This window comes from Choloepus didactylus, chromosome 6, assembly GCF_015220235.1.
Source record: "Choloepus didactylus isolate mChoDid1 chromosome 6, mChoDid1.pri, whole genome shotgun sequence".
Classification (NCBI taxonomy): Eukaryota; Metazoa; Chordata; class Mammalia; order Pilosa; family Megalonychidae; genus Choloepus; species Choloepus didactylus.
The window spans coordinates 11,654,820-11,669,267 of record NC_051312.1 but is presented as its reverse complement, the minus strand read 5'-3'; the positions used below and the strand labels follow the sequence as shown (position 1 = coordinate 11,669,267).

Below are 14,448 nucleotides of genomic sequence, written 5' to 3'. Positions count from 1 at the left end.
AAGCATATACTATTTGCCAGGCACACAGTTCTATGCATCTTACAAATATTAGTTTATTAATTCACCCAGATTATTCCAATAGCTTCGTAAACAGTCTCACAGAATGTGTCACTGCCCTCCTAAAATCTGTTCTGAACATGGCAGCAAAAGTGATCCTTTTGCAGTATGTCCAATCATATCATTTCTCTGTTCCAAATCCTCCCCTAGCTCCCATCTCACTTGGAGGAAAAGTCCAAGTGCTTACATTGCCACATGGCCCAGCATGATCAGAACCTCACTGCCTTTCTGACTTCATCACTTAGCCTCCTCCTCATCGCACCCTCCAACCCACCCACTGGCCAACCTGCTGTTCCTTGAACCTGCCAAGTATGCTCCACCTCAGCGTCTTTGTTCTTGCTGTTCCCTTTCAACCCTCTTCCCCCAGGTACCTGTAGGCCTTATTCACCCACTTTCTGTTCCCTGCTCACATCAGTAAGGTCTTCTCTGACCACTCCTGTTCCACCCCAGCAATGGACACTGAGTATAGGATGACTATGAACCAAAAATCTTCCTCATTTCAATCTTTCATTAAAAACTACTCAATCCTAAAATTTCTCTTAGTCTTAAAACTTTTAAATAATATATTATGATATTAAAAATTTTTATGAGGAATATTTACCTGCAGCTGTTGAAGATCATCTTCCTGAATGTTCTGGGACAAATTATAAATCTAAAAAAGAAAAATCCAGATTGATGTTACTTGTAGTTCAAATGAATCCAAAACAAGCCTAAAGCACTGAACAGAAGCGTTGTACAATTAAAGATTTGCATATAAAAATATGAGACCTGTTCAAACAGTAGTAGCATCTGTCTTCTGGAAAACTATGCATATAAGATTGAAATCACAAAATTCTCCCTTTACAGGTTTAAATCTATTTTTCCTATGTTCTTACCAAATCTACATTTATTATATAATATAATGGATATAATTTCCATCATCAGATGCTTCTTGGAGCATTTTATATAAAATTATGATCCAAGTAGAAAAAATAGTTTAGTTCCTTCTTGAGCTTGTAAGAATTTAACTTACATCTATAGTCTAAAAAGGACATTTACATACCACCATAGGTATTCTGATAGCAGAACAATGACTGAAACTAGATGCACCCCCTTTATCTGATTTCCTCTGCAAACTTTTTTCCTAGTCAAGAGGTTTTACCTGAACAGAACTAGTCATAGTGCTTAGAGCAAAGATGGTAGCACAATCTTTCACAGTTGACTGGCTGTCAAACGCCCCCTGGGTATCCATCAGAACAACTGCAACCTAAACAAAAGGAAAGTACAAGCAAAATACATTTAAGTGAGAAAGGAAAAAAGGAAAGGAGAAATGGAAAATTACAGTTAGCACTTGAATGAACCATAAGCACCTGCTTATAGGTTCCATCAAAAAAGTGCAATTATTTTTGTGCCTTGCTTTGACCAATGAAGACTCTGCTAGAGATTATTTGCTCTGGTCTGGTGTGTTGCTACAAAACAGAGGAATACAGAGTGTGCTAGTTTGTATGTATTACGTCCTTCAGAAAAAGACATATTCTTTAATGCAGTCTTGTGGGTGCAGATTGATTAATCTTTCAGATTAGGGTGTGACCTCTTGATTGGATGTTTCCATGGATATTTGACCCCACCCATTCAGAGTAGGTCTTGATTAGTTTACCGGAGTCCTTTAAAAAGGGGCTGACAGGCCCAGATGCTTGCTGACGTTGATGCTTAGACATGCTTGGAGATGCAGACAGAAAAACGTCTAGCTAAGAGATGAAGCCAAGAGTTTGCCCCAGGATATGCTAAAACAGGACTCCCAGGTACTTAGAAAGAAACGTCCTGGGAGAAATAATCAAGAACGCACAGGGGCTGAAAGAGAAGCTGGAACACAACCCAGAATCAGCAAACGCCAGCCTCATGCCCTCCCAACTAACAGAGGTTTTCTGGACGCCACCGGCCTTCCTTCAGTGAGGGTATCATCTTGTTGATGCCTTCGTTTGGACATTTTTATGGCCTTAGAACCATAAATATGTAACTTAATAAATTCCCTTTACAAAAGCCAATCCATTTCTGGTATATTGAGTAACGGCAGCATTAGCAAACCAGAACACAGAGTATTCTAGTTTGCTAATGCTGCCAGAATGTAAAACACCAGAAATGGATTGGCTTTTTAAAAGGGGGTTTATTTGTTTACACAGTTACAGTCTTAAGGCCACAAAGTGTCCAAGGTAATGCATTGATAATCAGGTACCTTCACTGGAGGATGGCCAATGGTGTCTAGAAAACATCTGTTAGCTGGGAAGGCACGTGCCTGGTGTCTGCTTGCCCCCAGGATGCGTTCCAAAATGGCGTTCTCCAAAATGTCTGCATCAGCTTCTAACGGCCGTCTTCAAAATGTCTGTCTCAGCTCCAACTAGCTATGAGCTTCTTCTGTCTGAGCTTATATAGTACTCCAGTAAACTAAACAAGGCCCATGCTGAATGGTGGGGCCATGCCTCCATGGAAATTATCCATTCAGAGTTAATACCTACAGCTGGGTGGGTCCATGGAAATTATCCATTCAGAGTTATCACCTACACTTGGGTGGGTCACATCTCCATGGACACTGAATCCAATCCACACTAATACGTCTGCCCCCACAAGAATGCATTAAAGAATATGGCTTTTTCTGCGGGACATACATATATAAGCTGGCACACAGAGCAATATGGAGGGAGGGGAAACTGACCTGCTACAAAAATGTTAAAATGTCGAAGCCAATTAGCTCCTTCACCCAAATAGCTCAGTCACCAATCATTTCAGATTAATATTTTTTGTTCAAAAAGAAATTAAAAATAGGAATTTATCTTAGTTTAAACATAAGGATAGTCCAATAAAAATAACACATTATGGGCTGGGATATTTTTGGCATTTATCTGCAAGGCTGCATTCATCTCAAACTTTTCTAGGGTTTTCTGATTGCTTGATAAAAGAAAATTATCATTTATTACAACCTTTGCAAAAGACAGACCACACCAAAGACACAAAATGAAATCGGGGGGTGCTAGGCTATGAATATGCTCTATATAAATAGGCTTCATGAAACCTAATGCTTTTCAAAATGGCTAATGACCCTATGCATTCCCACCTTAAAGGCAAGATTCATGCAAGCTGTAAGATAAGAAACAGTACCTCATTATCCTTATACAACTTGCTAAGATTTTCAGTCATACAATTTAAAATTTTTGTTCAAATTTGTGCACAATGTAACTGGTTCCAAGAGAGGATAGAGTTTAATATGTTCAGAAAGACAAGCAAATTCATCAGTGAGTGTCTGATTCTTTAGCAACACCTGGATTATTGCAATAGCCAACAGAGATCCTTTCTACAAAGCTCTACTGAATCCAAGAAGAGAAATTCCCTAAGGTAAATCCCAACAGTAAAAAAAAAAAAAGTATGGATAAAATTTATGGTAATAAATAACAAATAAAAATATTTAAGGTATTTTTATTCTTAGAAATAATCACATAATTATCAGTAGTTAACATTCAAGTCCTACTCATCACATCATATTTTGAGTTTATTTCCAAATATCTAACCAACCATTATTGTCCAATAGATAATCTGATATCAATTCAAGCAAAAAAGGGTACAATGCAGAAAACAAAGATAAATCCCAAACAAAAACAGTTTCTAGCCTAAATGCACTGAAACCTAATGCTAGCCTTAGAAGGCTTTATCCTATCCAGACTTTATCTATTTTATTTATTATTATTTTTTTAATCTTCATTTTATTGAGATATATTCACATACCATGCAGTCATACAAAACAAATCGTACATTCGATTGTTCACAGTACCATTACGTAGTTGTACATTCATCACCTAAATCAATCCCTGACACCTTCATTAGCACACACACAAAAATAACAAGAATAATAATTAAAGTAAAAAACAGGAATTGAAGTAAAAAAGAACACTGGGTACCTTTGTCTGTCTGTTTGTTTGTTTCCTTCCCCTATTTTTCTACTCATCCATCCATAAACTAGACAAAGGGGAGTGTGGTCCTTATGGTTTTCCCAATCCCATTGTCACCCCTCATAAGCTACATTTTTATACAATTGTCTTCGAGATTCATGGGTTCTAGATTGTAGTTTGATAGTTTCAGGTATCTATCACCAGCTACCCCAATTCTTTAGAACCTAAAAAGGGTTGTCTAAATTGTGCGTAAGAGTGCCCACCAGAGTGACCTCTCGGCTCCTTCTGGAATCTCTCTGCTACTGAAGCTTATTTCATTTCCTTTCACATCCCCCTTTTGGTCAAGAAGATGTTCTCCGTCCCACGATGCCAGGTCTACATTCCGCCCCGGGAGTCATATTCCACGTTGCCAGGGAGATTCACTCCCCTGGGTGTCTGATCCCACGTAGGGGGGAGGGCAGTGATTTCACCTTTCAAGTTGGCTTAGCTAGAGAGAGAGGGCCACATCTGAGCAACAAAGAGGCATTCGGGAGGAGGCTCTTAGGCACAATTATAGGGAGGCCTAGCCTCTCCTTTGCAGCAACCATCTTCCCAAGGGTAAAACCTATGGTAGAGGGCTCAACCCATCAAACCACCAGTTCCCTATGTCTGTGGTCATGTTAGCAACCATTGAGGTGGGGTAGGCCAATACCCCTGCATTCTCCACAGGCTCCTCAAGGGGGCACTACATATTTTTTTCCTTTTTTTTTTTTTTACCATTTTTTCCTTTTTAAATCAACTGTATGGAAAAAAAAATTAAAAAAAAAAACAAAAACAAAAAAGAAAAACATACAATAAAAGAACATTTCAAAGAGACCATAACAAGGGAGTAAGAAAAAGACAACTAACCTAAGATAACTGCTTTACTTCCAACCTGTTCCTACTTTACCCCAAGAAAGTTACGTAATATAGCAACATTTCTGTGAACTTGTTCCTACTATATCCATCAGAAATTAACAGACCATAGTCATTCCTGGGCATCCCCAGAACGTTAAATAGCATATCTGTTCTTCTTGGATTACTGTTCCCCCTTCCTAAAATGCTCTCTATTGCTAGGTCCCCTACATTCTACATTATAAACCATTCGTTTTACATTTTTGAAAGTTCACATTAGTGGTAGCATATAATATTTCTCTTTCTGTGCCTGGCTTATTTCACTAAGCATTATGTCTTCAAGGTTCATCCATGTTGTCATATGTTTCACGAGGTCGTTCCTTCTTACTGCCGTGTAGTATTCCATCGTGTGTATATACCACATTTTATTTATCCACTCATCTGTTGAAGGACATTTGGGTTGTTTCCATCTCTAGGCAATTGTGAATAATGCTGCTATAAACATTGGCGTGCAGATATCTGTTCGTGTCACTGCTTTCTGATCTTCCGGGTATATACCGAGAAGGGCAATCGCTGGATCGAATGGTAACTTTATTTCTAGTTTTCTAAGGAACTGCCAGACTGACTTCCAGAGTGGCTGAACCATTATACAGTCCCACCAACAATGAATAAGAGTTCCAATTTCTCCACATCCCCTCCAGCATTTGTAGTTTCCTGTTTGTTTAATGGCAGCCATTCTAATCGGTGTTAGATGGTAACTCATTGTGGTCTTAATTTGCATCTCTCTAATAGCTGGTGAAGCTGAACATTTTTTCATGTGTTTCTTGGCCATTTGTATTTCCTCTGCAGACAACTGTCCTTTCATATCTTTTGCCCATTTTATAATTGGGCTGTCTGTACTATTGTCATTGAGTTGTAGGATTTCTTTATATATGCAAGATATCAGTCTTTTGTCAGATACATGGTTTCCAAAAATTTTTTCCCATTGAGTTCGCTGCCTCCTTACCTTTTTGAGAAATTCCTTTGAGGTGCAGAAACTTCTAAGCTTGAGGAGTTCCCATTTATCTATTTTTCTTTTGTTGCTTGTGCTTTGGGTGTAAAGTCTAGGAAGTGGCCGCCTAACACAAGGTCTTGAAGATGTTTTCCTACATTATCTTCTAGGAGTTTTATGGTACTTTCTTTTATATTGAGATCTTTCGCCCATTTTGAGTTAATTTTTGTGTAGGGGGTGAGGTAGGGGTCCTCTTTCATTCTTTTGGATATGGATATCCAACTCTCCCAGCCCCATTTGTTGAATAGACCATTATGACTCAATTCAGTGACTTTGGGGGCCTTATCAAAGATCAGTCGGCCATAGATCTGAGGGTCTATCTCTGAATTCTCAATTCGATTCCATTGATCTATATGTCTATCTTTGTGCCAGTACCATGCTGTTTTGACAACTGTGGCTTTATAATAAGCTTCAAAGTCAGGGAGTGTAAGTCCTCCCACTTCGTTGTTCTTTTTTAGAGTGTCTTTAGCAATTCGAGGCATCTTCCCTTTCCAAATAAATTTGATAACTAGCTTTTCCAAGTCTGCAAAGTAGGTTGTTGGAATTTTGATTGGGATTGCATTGAATCTGTAGATGAGTTTGGGTAGAATTGACATCTTAATGACATTTAGCCTTCCTATCCATGAACATGGAATATTTTTCCATCTTTTAAGGTCCCCTTCTATTTCTTTTAGTAGAGTTGTGTAGTTTTCTTTGTATAGGTCTTTTACATCTTTGGTTAAGTTTATTCCTAAGTACTTGATTTTTTTAGTTGCTATTGAAAACGGTATCTTTTTCTTGACTGTCTCTTCAGTTCGTTCATTTCTAGCATATAGAAACATTACTGACTTATGTGCATTAACCTTGTATCCCGCTACTTTGCTAAATTTGTTTATTAGCTCTAGTAGCTGTATCGTCGATTTCTCAGGGTTTTCCAGATATAAGATCATATCATCTGCAAATAATGACAGTTTTACTTCTTCTTTTCCAATTTGGATGCCTTTTATTTCTTTGTCTTGCCAGATTGCCCTGGCTAGCACTTCCAGCACAATGTTGAATAACAGTGGTGACAGCGGGCATCCTTGTCTTGTTCCTGATCTTAGAGGGAAGGCTTTCAGTCTCTCACCATTGAGTACTATGTTGGCTGTGGGTTTTTCATACATGCTCTTTATCATATTGAGGAAGTTTCCTTCAATTCCTACCTTTTGAAGTGTTTTTATCAAAAAGGGATGTTGGATTTTGTCAAATGCTTTTTCAGCATCTATTGAGATGATCATTTGATTTTTCCCTTTTGACTTGTTAATGTGTTGTAATACATTGATTGATTTTCTTATGTTGAACCATCCTTGCATGCCTGGAATGAACCCCACTTGGTCATGGTGTATGATTTTTTTAATGTGTCTTTGGATTCGATTTGCAAGTATTTTGTTGAGGATTTTTGCATCTATATTCATTAGGGAGATTGCCCAGTAGTTTTCCTTTTTTGTAGCATCTTTGCCTGGTTTTGGTATTAGATTGATGTTAGCTTCATAAAATGAGTTAGGTAGTGTTCCATTTTCTTCAATGTTTTGAAAGAGTTTGAGTAAGATTGGTGTCAGTTCTTTCTGGAAAGTTTGGTAGAATTCCCCTGTGAAGCCATCTGGCCCTGGGCATTTATTTGTGGGAAGATTTTTGATGACTGATTGGATCTCTTTGCTTGTGATGGGTTGGTTGAGGTCTTCTATTTCTTCTCTGGTCAGTCTAGGTTGTTCATATGTTTCCAGGAAATTGTCCATTTCCTCTACATTATCCAGTTTGTTGCCATACAGTTGTTCATAGTATCCTCTTATAGTTTTTTTAATTTCTTCAGGATCTGCAGTTATGTCACCTTTTTCATTCATTATTTTGTTTATATGGGTCTTCTCCCTTTTTGATTTTGTCAGTCTAGCTAGAGGCTTCTCAATCTTGTTGATCTTCTCAAAGAACCAACTTTTGGTGATATTTATCCTCTCTATTGTTTTTTTGTTCTCTATGTCATTTATTTCTGCTTTAATCCTTGTTATTTCTTTTCTTCTACTTGGTTTAGGATTGGTTTGTTGTTCATTTTCTAGCTTCTTCAGTTGATCCATTAGTTCTTTGATTTTGGCTCTTTCTTCCTTTTTAATATATGCGTTCAGTGCTATAAATTTCCCCCTCAGCACTGCTTTTGCTGCATCCCATAGGTTTTGGTATGCTGTGTTCTCATTTTCATTCGTCTCTATATATTTAGCAATTTCTCTTGCTATTTCTTCTTTAACCCACTGATTGTTTAGGAGTGTGTTGTTTAACCTCCGGGTATTTGTGAATTTTCTAAGTCTCTGATGGTTATTGACTTCTAATTGTATTCCATAGTGGTCAGAGAATGTGCTTTGAATAATTTCAATCTTTTTAAATTTACTGAGGCTTGTTTTATGTCCCAGCATATGATCTATTCTGGAGAAAGTTCCGTGAGCACTAGAAAAGTATGTGTATCCTGGTGATTTGGGATGTAATGTTCTGTATATGTCTGTTAAATCTAATTCATTTATCAGATTGTTTAGGTTTTCAGTTTCCTTATTGGTCCTCTGTCTGGTTGATCTATCTATAGGAGAGAGTGATGTGTTGAAGTCTCCCACAATTATTGTGGAAACATCAATTGCTTCCTTTAGTTTTGCCAGTGTTTCTCTCATGTATTTTGTGGCAGCTTGATTGGGTGCATAGACATTTACGATTGTTATTTCTTCTTGTTGAATTGCCCCTTTTATTAGAATGTAGTGGCCTTCTTTGTCTCTCAAAACATCCCTGCATTTAAAGTCTATTTTATCTGAGATTAATATTGCTACACCTGCTTTCTTTTGGCTGTAGCTTGCATGAAATATTTTTTTCCATCCTTTCACTTTCAATTTCTTTGTGTCCCTGTGTCTAAGATGAGTCTCTTGTATGCAACATATTGATGGTTCATTTTTTTTGATCCATTCTGTGAATCTATATCTTTTAATTGGGGAGTTTAATCCATTTACATTCAACGTTATAACCGTGAAGGCATTTCTTGAATCAGCCATCTTATCCTTTGGTTTATGTTTGTCATATATATTTTTCCCCTCTCTCTATTAATATCCTTTATTGTACCCATACCGAATCTCTTTAGTACTGAACCTTTCTCCAAGTCTCTCTGTCCTTTCTTTGTTTCTCTGTCTGTAGGGCTCCCTTTAGTATCTCCAGTAGGGCAGGTCTCTTGTTAGCAAATTCTCTCAGCATTTGTTTGTCTGTGAAAAATTTAAGCTCTCCTTCAAATCTGAAGGAGAGTTTTGCTGGATAAAGTATTCTTGGTTGGAAATTTTTCTCACTCAGAATTTTAAACATATCGTGCCACTGCCTTCTCACCTCCATGGTGGCTGCTGAGTAGTCATTACTTAGTCTTATGCTGTTTCCTTTGTATGTGGTGAATTGCTTTTCTCTTGCTGCGTTCAGAACTTGCTCCTTCTCTTCCGTGTTTGACAGTGTGATCAGAATATGTCTCGGAGTGGGTTTATTTGGATTTATTCTATTTGGAGTTCACTGAGCATTTATGATTTGTGTATTTATGTTGCTTAGACGATTTGGGAAGTTTTCCCCAACAATTTCTTTGAACACTCTTCCTAGACCTTTACCCTTTTCTTCCCCTTCTGGAACACCAATGATTCTTATATTAGGACGTTTTATATTATCTATCATATCCCTGAGGTCCGTTTCGATTTTTTCAATTATTTTCCCCATTCTTTCTTTTATGCTTTCATTTTCCATTATGTCATCTTCCAGGTCACTGACTCGTTGTTCAACTTCCTCTAGTCTTGTACTATGAGTGTCCAGAATCTTTTTAATTTGGTCAACAGTTTCTTTAATTTCCATAAGATCATCCATTTTTTTATTTAGTCTTGCAATGTCTTCTTTATGCTCTTCTAGGGTCTTCTTGATATCCTTTGTATTCTGTACTATGGTCTCATTGTTCATCTTTAGTTCTTTGAGTAGCTGCTCTAGGTGCTGTGTCTCTTCTGAGCTTTTGATTTGGGTGCTTGGGCTTGGGTTATCCATATCGTCTGGTTTTTACATATGCTTTATAATTTTCTGTTGTTTTTGGCCTCTTGGCATTTGCTGAACTTGATAGGGTTCTTTTAGGATGTGTAGACCAATTGAAGTCCTTATCTCTAATTTACCAGATCCACAGCTTCGTGGAGTACACTTTCTCTAACTAACCAGCAGGTGGTGTCCACGAGCCACCTGTTGTCCACAAGCCAGTTCTCCCCTGCTTTGCCTTTGTGGTGAGTGGGGGAGTGAGTCTTGTGGGGTCCAATTGGTGTACCAAGCTTGCGTGTGTAGTTGGTGTTGCCCGCCCTGTATATGGGGCGTGTTTCTGGGCAGTCAGGGAGGGGGGGGTGGCTCTAACAATCAAATCTCCCTGGTGATCCTGGAGATTTAAAGCTGCTGCAATAGTCTAATCCTTCAGTTCAGTCCTGCCACAGTTTGTCTCTGCCACTGACCCACAAGTCCTTGGTATTGGCATATGGCTCCTGAGACTTGCAAGTGGGTCCCTCTTCCAGGCCGTGCAACCCCTGGTCCTCTGTTGAGGGATGACTGTGCTATGTCACAGGTGAGTGCCGTCCCCCCAGGGTGGTTCTGGGCTGCTGGGCTGTGTAGGGAGGCTCCCAGTCTGCTGAAATGATGGCTGAATGGGGCTTTGTTAATTCACCCTGCTCCACCTTCCCAACTCTGGGACAATCAGCTGAGGTTGCAGGGAAGGCTAATGTCCATGCCCAGTTTTGTGGAGTGTGCCTGTTATTTGAAGCACTTCCATCACACTGGGTTGTCTGGGGCAGCTCTGGGCTATGGGGCTGGCGATGGGAAGGAGTGTTTCCTGTCCACCAGGATGATGGCTGTGAGCGGACAGCCCCCTTTTTTGGGAAGTTGTGGTGTTTAGTAAAATTTCTCAGCCACTGGATTATTGCCTTTTGTCTCAGAGCTCTCTTAGTTCTGCTCTTGTCTTGACCTGCCCAAATTGCAAGTCTTTGAAGCTTTCTGTATTGGGCTTCTTAGAGTAATTGTTTTAGAGAAAGAAAAAAGGATTAAAAAAAAAAAAAAAAAAAAAAGGGCCCTCCTCACAGATCTAATGGGTTATTGAAATGCTAAGAGACAAAGCAATTAGGCCCATTAAGGAAAGGTCCACAGGGCAGAGAGATCAGCTTTTCTTCGGGATTTGCATATGAGCCTGAGGGCCTGTGCTCTGCCCTTCCCCTTTCTATGTTCACCAGAACTCCAAAAATCCTCCGCTTTTATTTTGGAGCTTTTCGTGCTATTTTTTTCTATGTCTGTCTCCTCTCTGCTGGGCTGACTGCTCTCAGATTCTCTGGTGTCTGGTCTCAGTCTATCTTTGGTTGGAGTTTGGATCAGTAGAATGAGTTTCCGATAAGGGCTGCCACTGCAGTTCTCCCTTCTCCTTCCCGGAGCTGACAGCCCCTCCTCCCACGGGACTGAGCCTGGCAGGGAGAGGCGCGGGTCCCCTGGCTGCAAAAACTTACAGATTTCGCTGATCTCAGCAGTTCCACATTTTCATGAGTGTTGTATGAAGTATGCCCAAAGTCAGATTGCTCTGTGGTGTCCAGTCCACGCAGTTCCTGGCTTTCTACCTACTTTCCTGGAGGAGTAACTAAAACATACAGCTCACCAGTCCGCCATCTTGCCCCGCCTCCTATCTATTTTATAATGAGGACACTGTCACACTAAAAGAGCAAACAAGACTAATCATAACTGGGACAACTAGATATACACATGCAAAAGAATGATGTTGGACTCCTACCTCACAACCATATAAAAAAATTAACTCAAAATGGATCCAATGGACCCAAAAGATTGATTGATTGATAGATTAGACAGAGAGAGAGAGAGGAGGGAGGGAGGGAGGGAGGGGAAGAAAGGGAGGGAAGAAGGGAGGAAAATGAATGAACAGATGTAGCGAAATGCTAGAAGTTGGTAAATGTGAGTATCTGGAGGAGGGATATGCTGGAGTTCTATATATCATTTTTATATTATTTTTACAACTTCCCTTAAGTTACTTCAAAATAAATTTTTTAAAAATGGATCAAAGACCTAAATATAATGCACAGTAAAACTATAAAAGTCTCAGAAGAAAACATAGGTATAAATTTTTGTGACTTTGGATTAGGCAATGGTTTCTTAGATATGACACCTAAAGCATAAGCAATCTAAGAAAAGATCGATAAACTGGACTTTATCAAAAGCAAAAATGTTTGTGGTTCAAAGGATATAATTAAGAGGGTGAAAATATAACCCACAATAAGGGAGAAAATGTTTGTACATTATACATCTAATAAGCATCTAGTAACCAGAATATATAAAACAACTTTTACAACTTAATGATAGAAATGCCAATCAAAACTACAATGAGATTCCACTTCACATCTACTAGGATGACTATAATAAAAAAGATGGACAACAACAAGTGTTGGCAAGGAGGTAGAGAGACTGGAGTCTCGTGCATCGCAGGTGAGAATGTAGGGTGGTATAGCCACTTGGAGCAACAGTTTGGCATTTCCTTGAGAGGTTAGACATATGACCCAGAAACTGTATTCCCAGATATATACTCAAGATAAGTGTACACAAATGTTATGGCAGAACTATTCATAATAGTCAAACAGCAGAAACAACCCAAATGCCCATCGACTAATGAATGGATAAACAACATGTAGTATATCCATACTGTGAAATATTATTCAACCATGAAAGAGAGTAAAGCACTGATTCATGCTACAACATGGATGAACCGCAAGGGTACTTGGATGGGTGGGGGAAGTCAGACACAAAAGACCACATATTTTATGATTCCATTTGTATGAAATGTCCAGAATGGCAGACAGCTCCATGAAATAGGAGAGATTAGTGGTTGACATGGGCTAGGGGACGGAGCAAACAGAGAGTTGCTTTCTGGAGTGATAAAAATGTTCTGGAATAGATGGTGGTAATAGCTGGACAGCCTTGTGAACATACTAAAAACCACTGAACTGTATAATTTAAAAGGGTGAAATTTATGATATATGAATTATACTTGCTAACTAAAAACTGAAGCTAAATAGAGGAAACAAGGAAAAATACTAAAAAGAAGTTCTTTTAGGAATGGGAGTCATGTATGTTAAGATCATGTGCTAGATATTAGGGGGCTATGGTATTTTCATGCCCTGTGATGGGCTAGCAAACTAACTAAACCCTTTCAAAAACAATTTAGCAGTATATAGAAAAAAGAAGAAATGGCATTCTCAGACCGAGCAATTCCACTTCTAGATGTTTTTCATTTTAGACTGAACCCACACTAAGAAATACATTGTACATCAGGACCAAATACGCTCACACAAAAAAATGGAAACTAAATTTGTATATGCATTGCACACTGATATTTTCTACTGGTTCTTTTTTTTCTGTTTTAAATACTGGTCACAATCCAATTAATTGGATTTCTCTACCCCCTCAATGATAGAGAACTCCAACCTGAAGCAATGTTTGCATACTTGCTCAAGGAGACATTTATCAGGATGTTCACTGCAACTAGGATTGTGAAAATGAAAGGAAAAAAAAATCAGAAACCATCTAAATGTCCACCAGTAGGAAAATGAGCAGTCTTTTCATTGTAATTATTGCATAATAGTTAAATGGAATAAACTAGATCTACATATTTAAGAATATTGAAAAATAGTAAAAAGCAAAACAAATGAAAAATATATGAGAGCAAATGATAAAGCAAATGAAGCAAAATGCTAACAACTGATAAATAAGGTAACAAGTATACAGGAATTCTTTCTACTACTCTTATGATCAGGGGGGTAAGTTTGCATTCTATCAAGATAAAAAGTTATTTAAAAAAATAAAAATTATGCGCTCCTTCTTAAGATAATTAATTCTAAGCTAAAATCCCACTATAACATTAAAATAAATAAGCCATTTATGATGAACTTCTTTTTGGCTAATGTCTAAAGAATTGCTTAGCAATCTGAGATTTATCCAAAATTGTATTGACTTTTTAAAGACACTAGAGCCTGCAAGATGTTTGAACATAAATGGTTTTTAAAAGGATAGAAAACCTAAATGACAAACAAAATATTGGGAGCTTTATAGGGGAGTAAATTAGAAGGGAGTCAATTCAGAAGCATAAAAAAATGAAAAAGCTATAAATGTTACTTAAAAACAAAGCTTCATGACTACGAATATTGCAGAGATTTTGTAAACTACGAAGAATTATTAACATGCCCGATGCTCAGAGAATCAATGTAATCAATAAAAATAAAAATAATTAGTCCTCACCAGTTCTATAAAAAGAGATTACAATGTCAAAAATCATTATATATTCCTAAAAATGAATTATGAAAGCATCTACTACACAGTTTTAGAAACAGAACAGGAGAAGAGCACTGAACCAGGGGGCCCGTGCTGTGACGCTGCCTCTCCCAGCACCTGGCTCCATGGCCAGCAGCACAACCCTGACTTCACTGGATCTCTACCACCACACCTAAAATGGGAAAGCTGGACTTCCAC

At 38.3% G+C, this 14,448-nt stretch overlaps 1 protein-coding gene across 2 annotated transcripts in view; it reads right to left on the bottom strand.

Moving 5' to 3' along the window:
• ATL3 (atlastin GTPase 3) overlaps window positions 1–14,448 on the bottom strand; it is a 72,894-nt gene that overhangs the window by 29,231 nt on the left and 29,215 nt on the right. For both annotated transcript variants that reach the window (XM_037838461.1, XM_037838462.1), the window contains exons 4-5: window positions 1,199–1,303; window positions 659–709 (exon numbers count right to left, since the gene is read on the bottom strand). In XM_037838461.1, coding sequence (XP_037694389.1) covers window positions 659–709; window positions 1,199–1,303 — 156 coding nt within the window. The remainder of the gene's footprint in view (window positions 1–658; window positions 710–1,198; window positions 1,304–14,448) is intronic.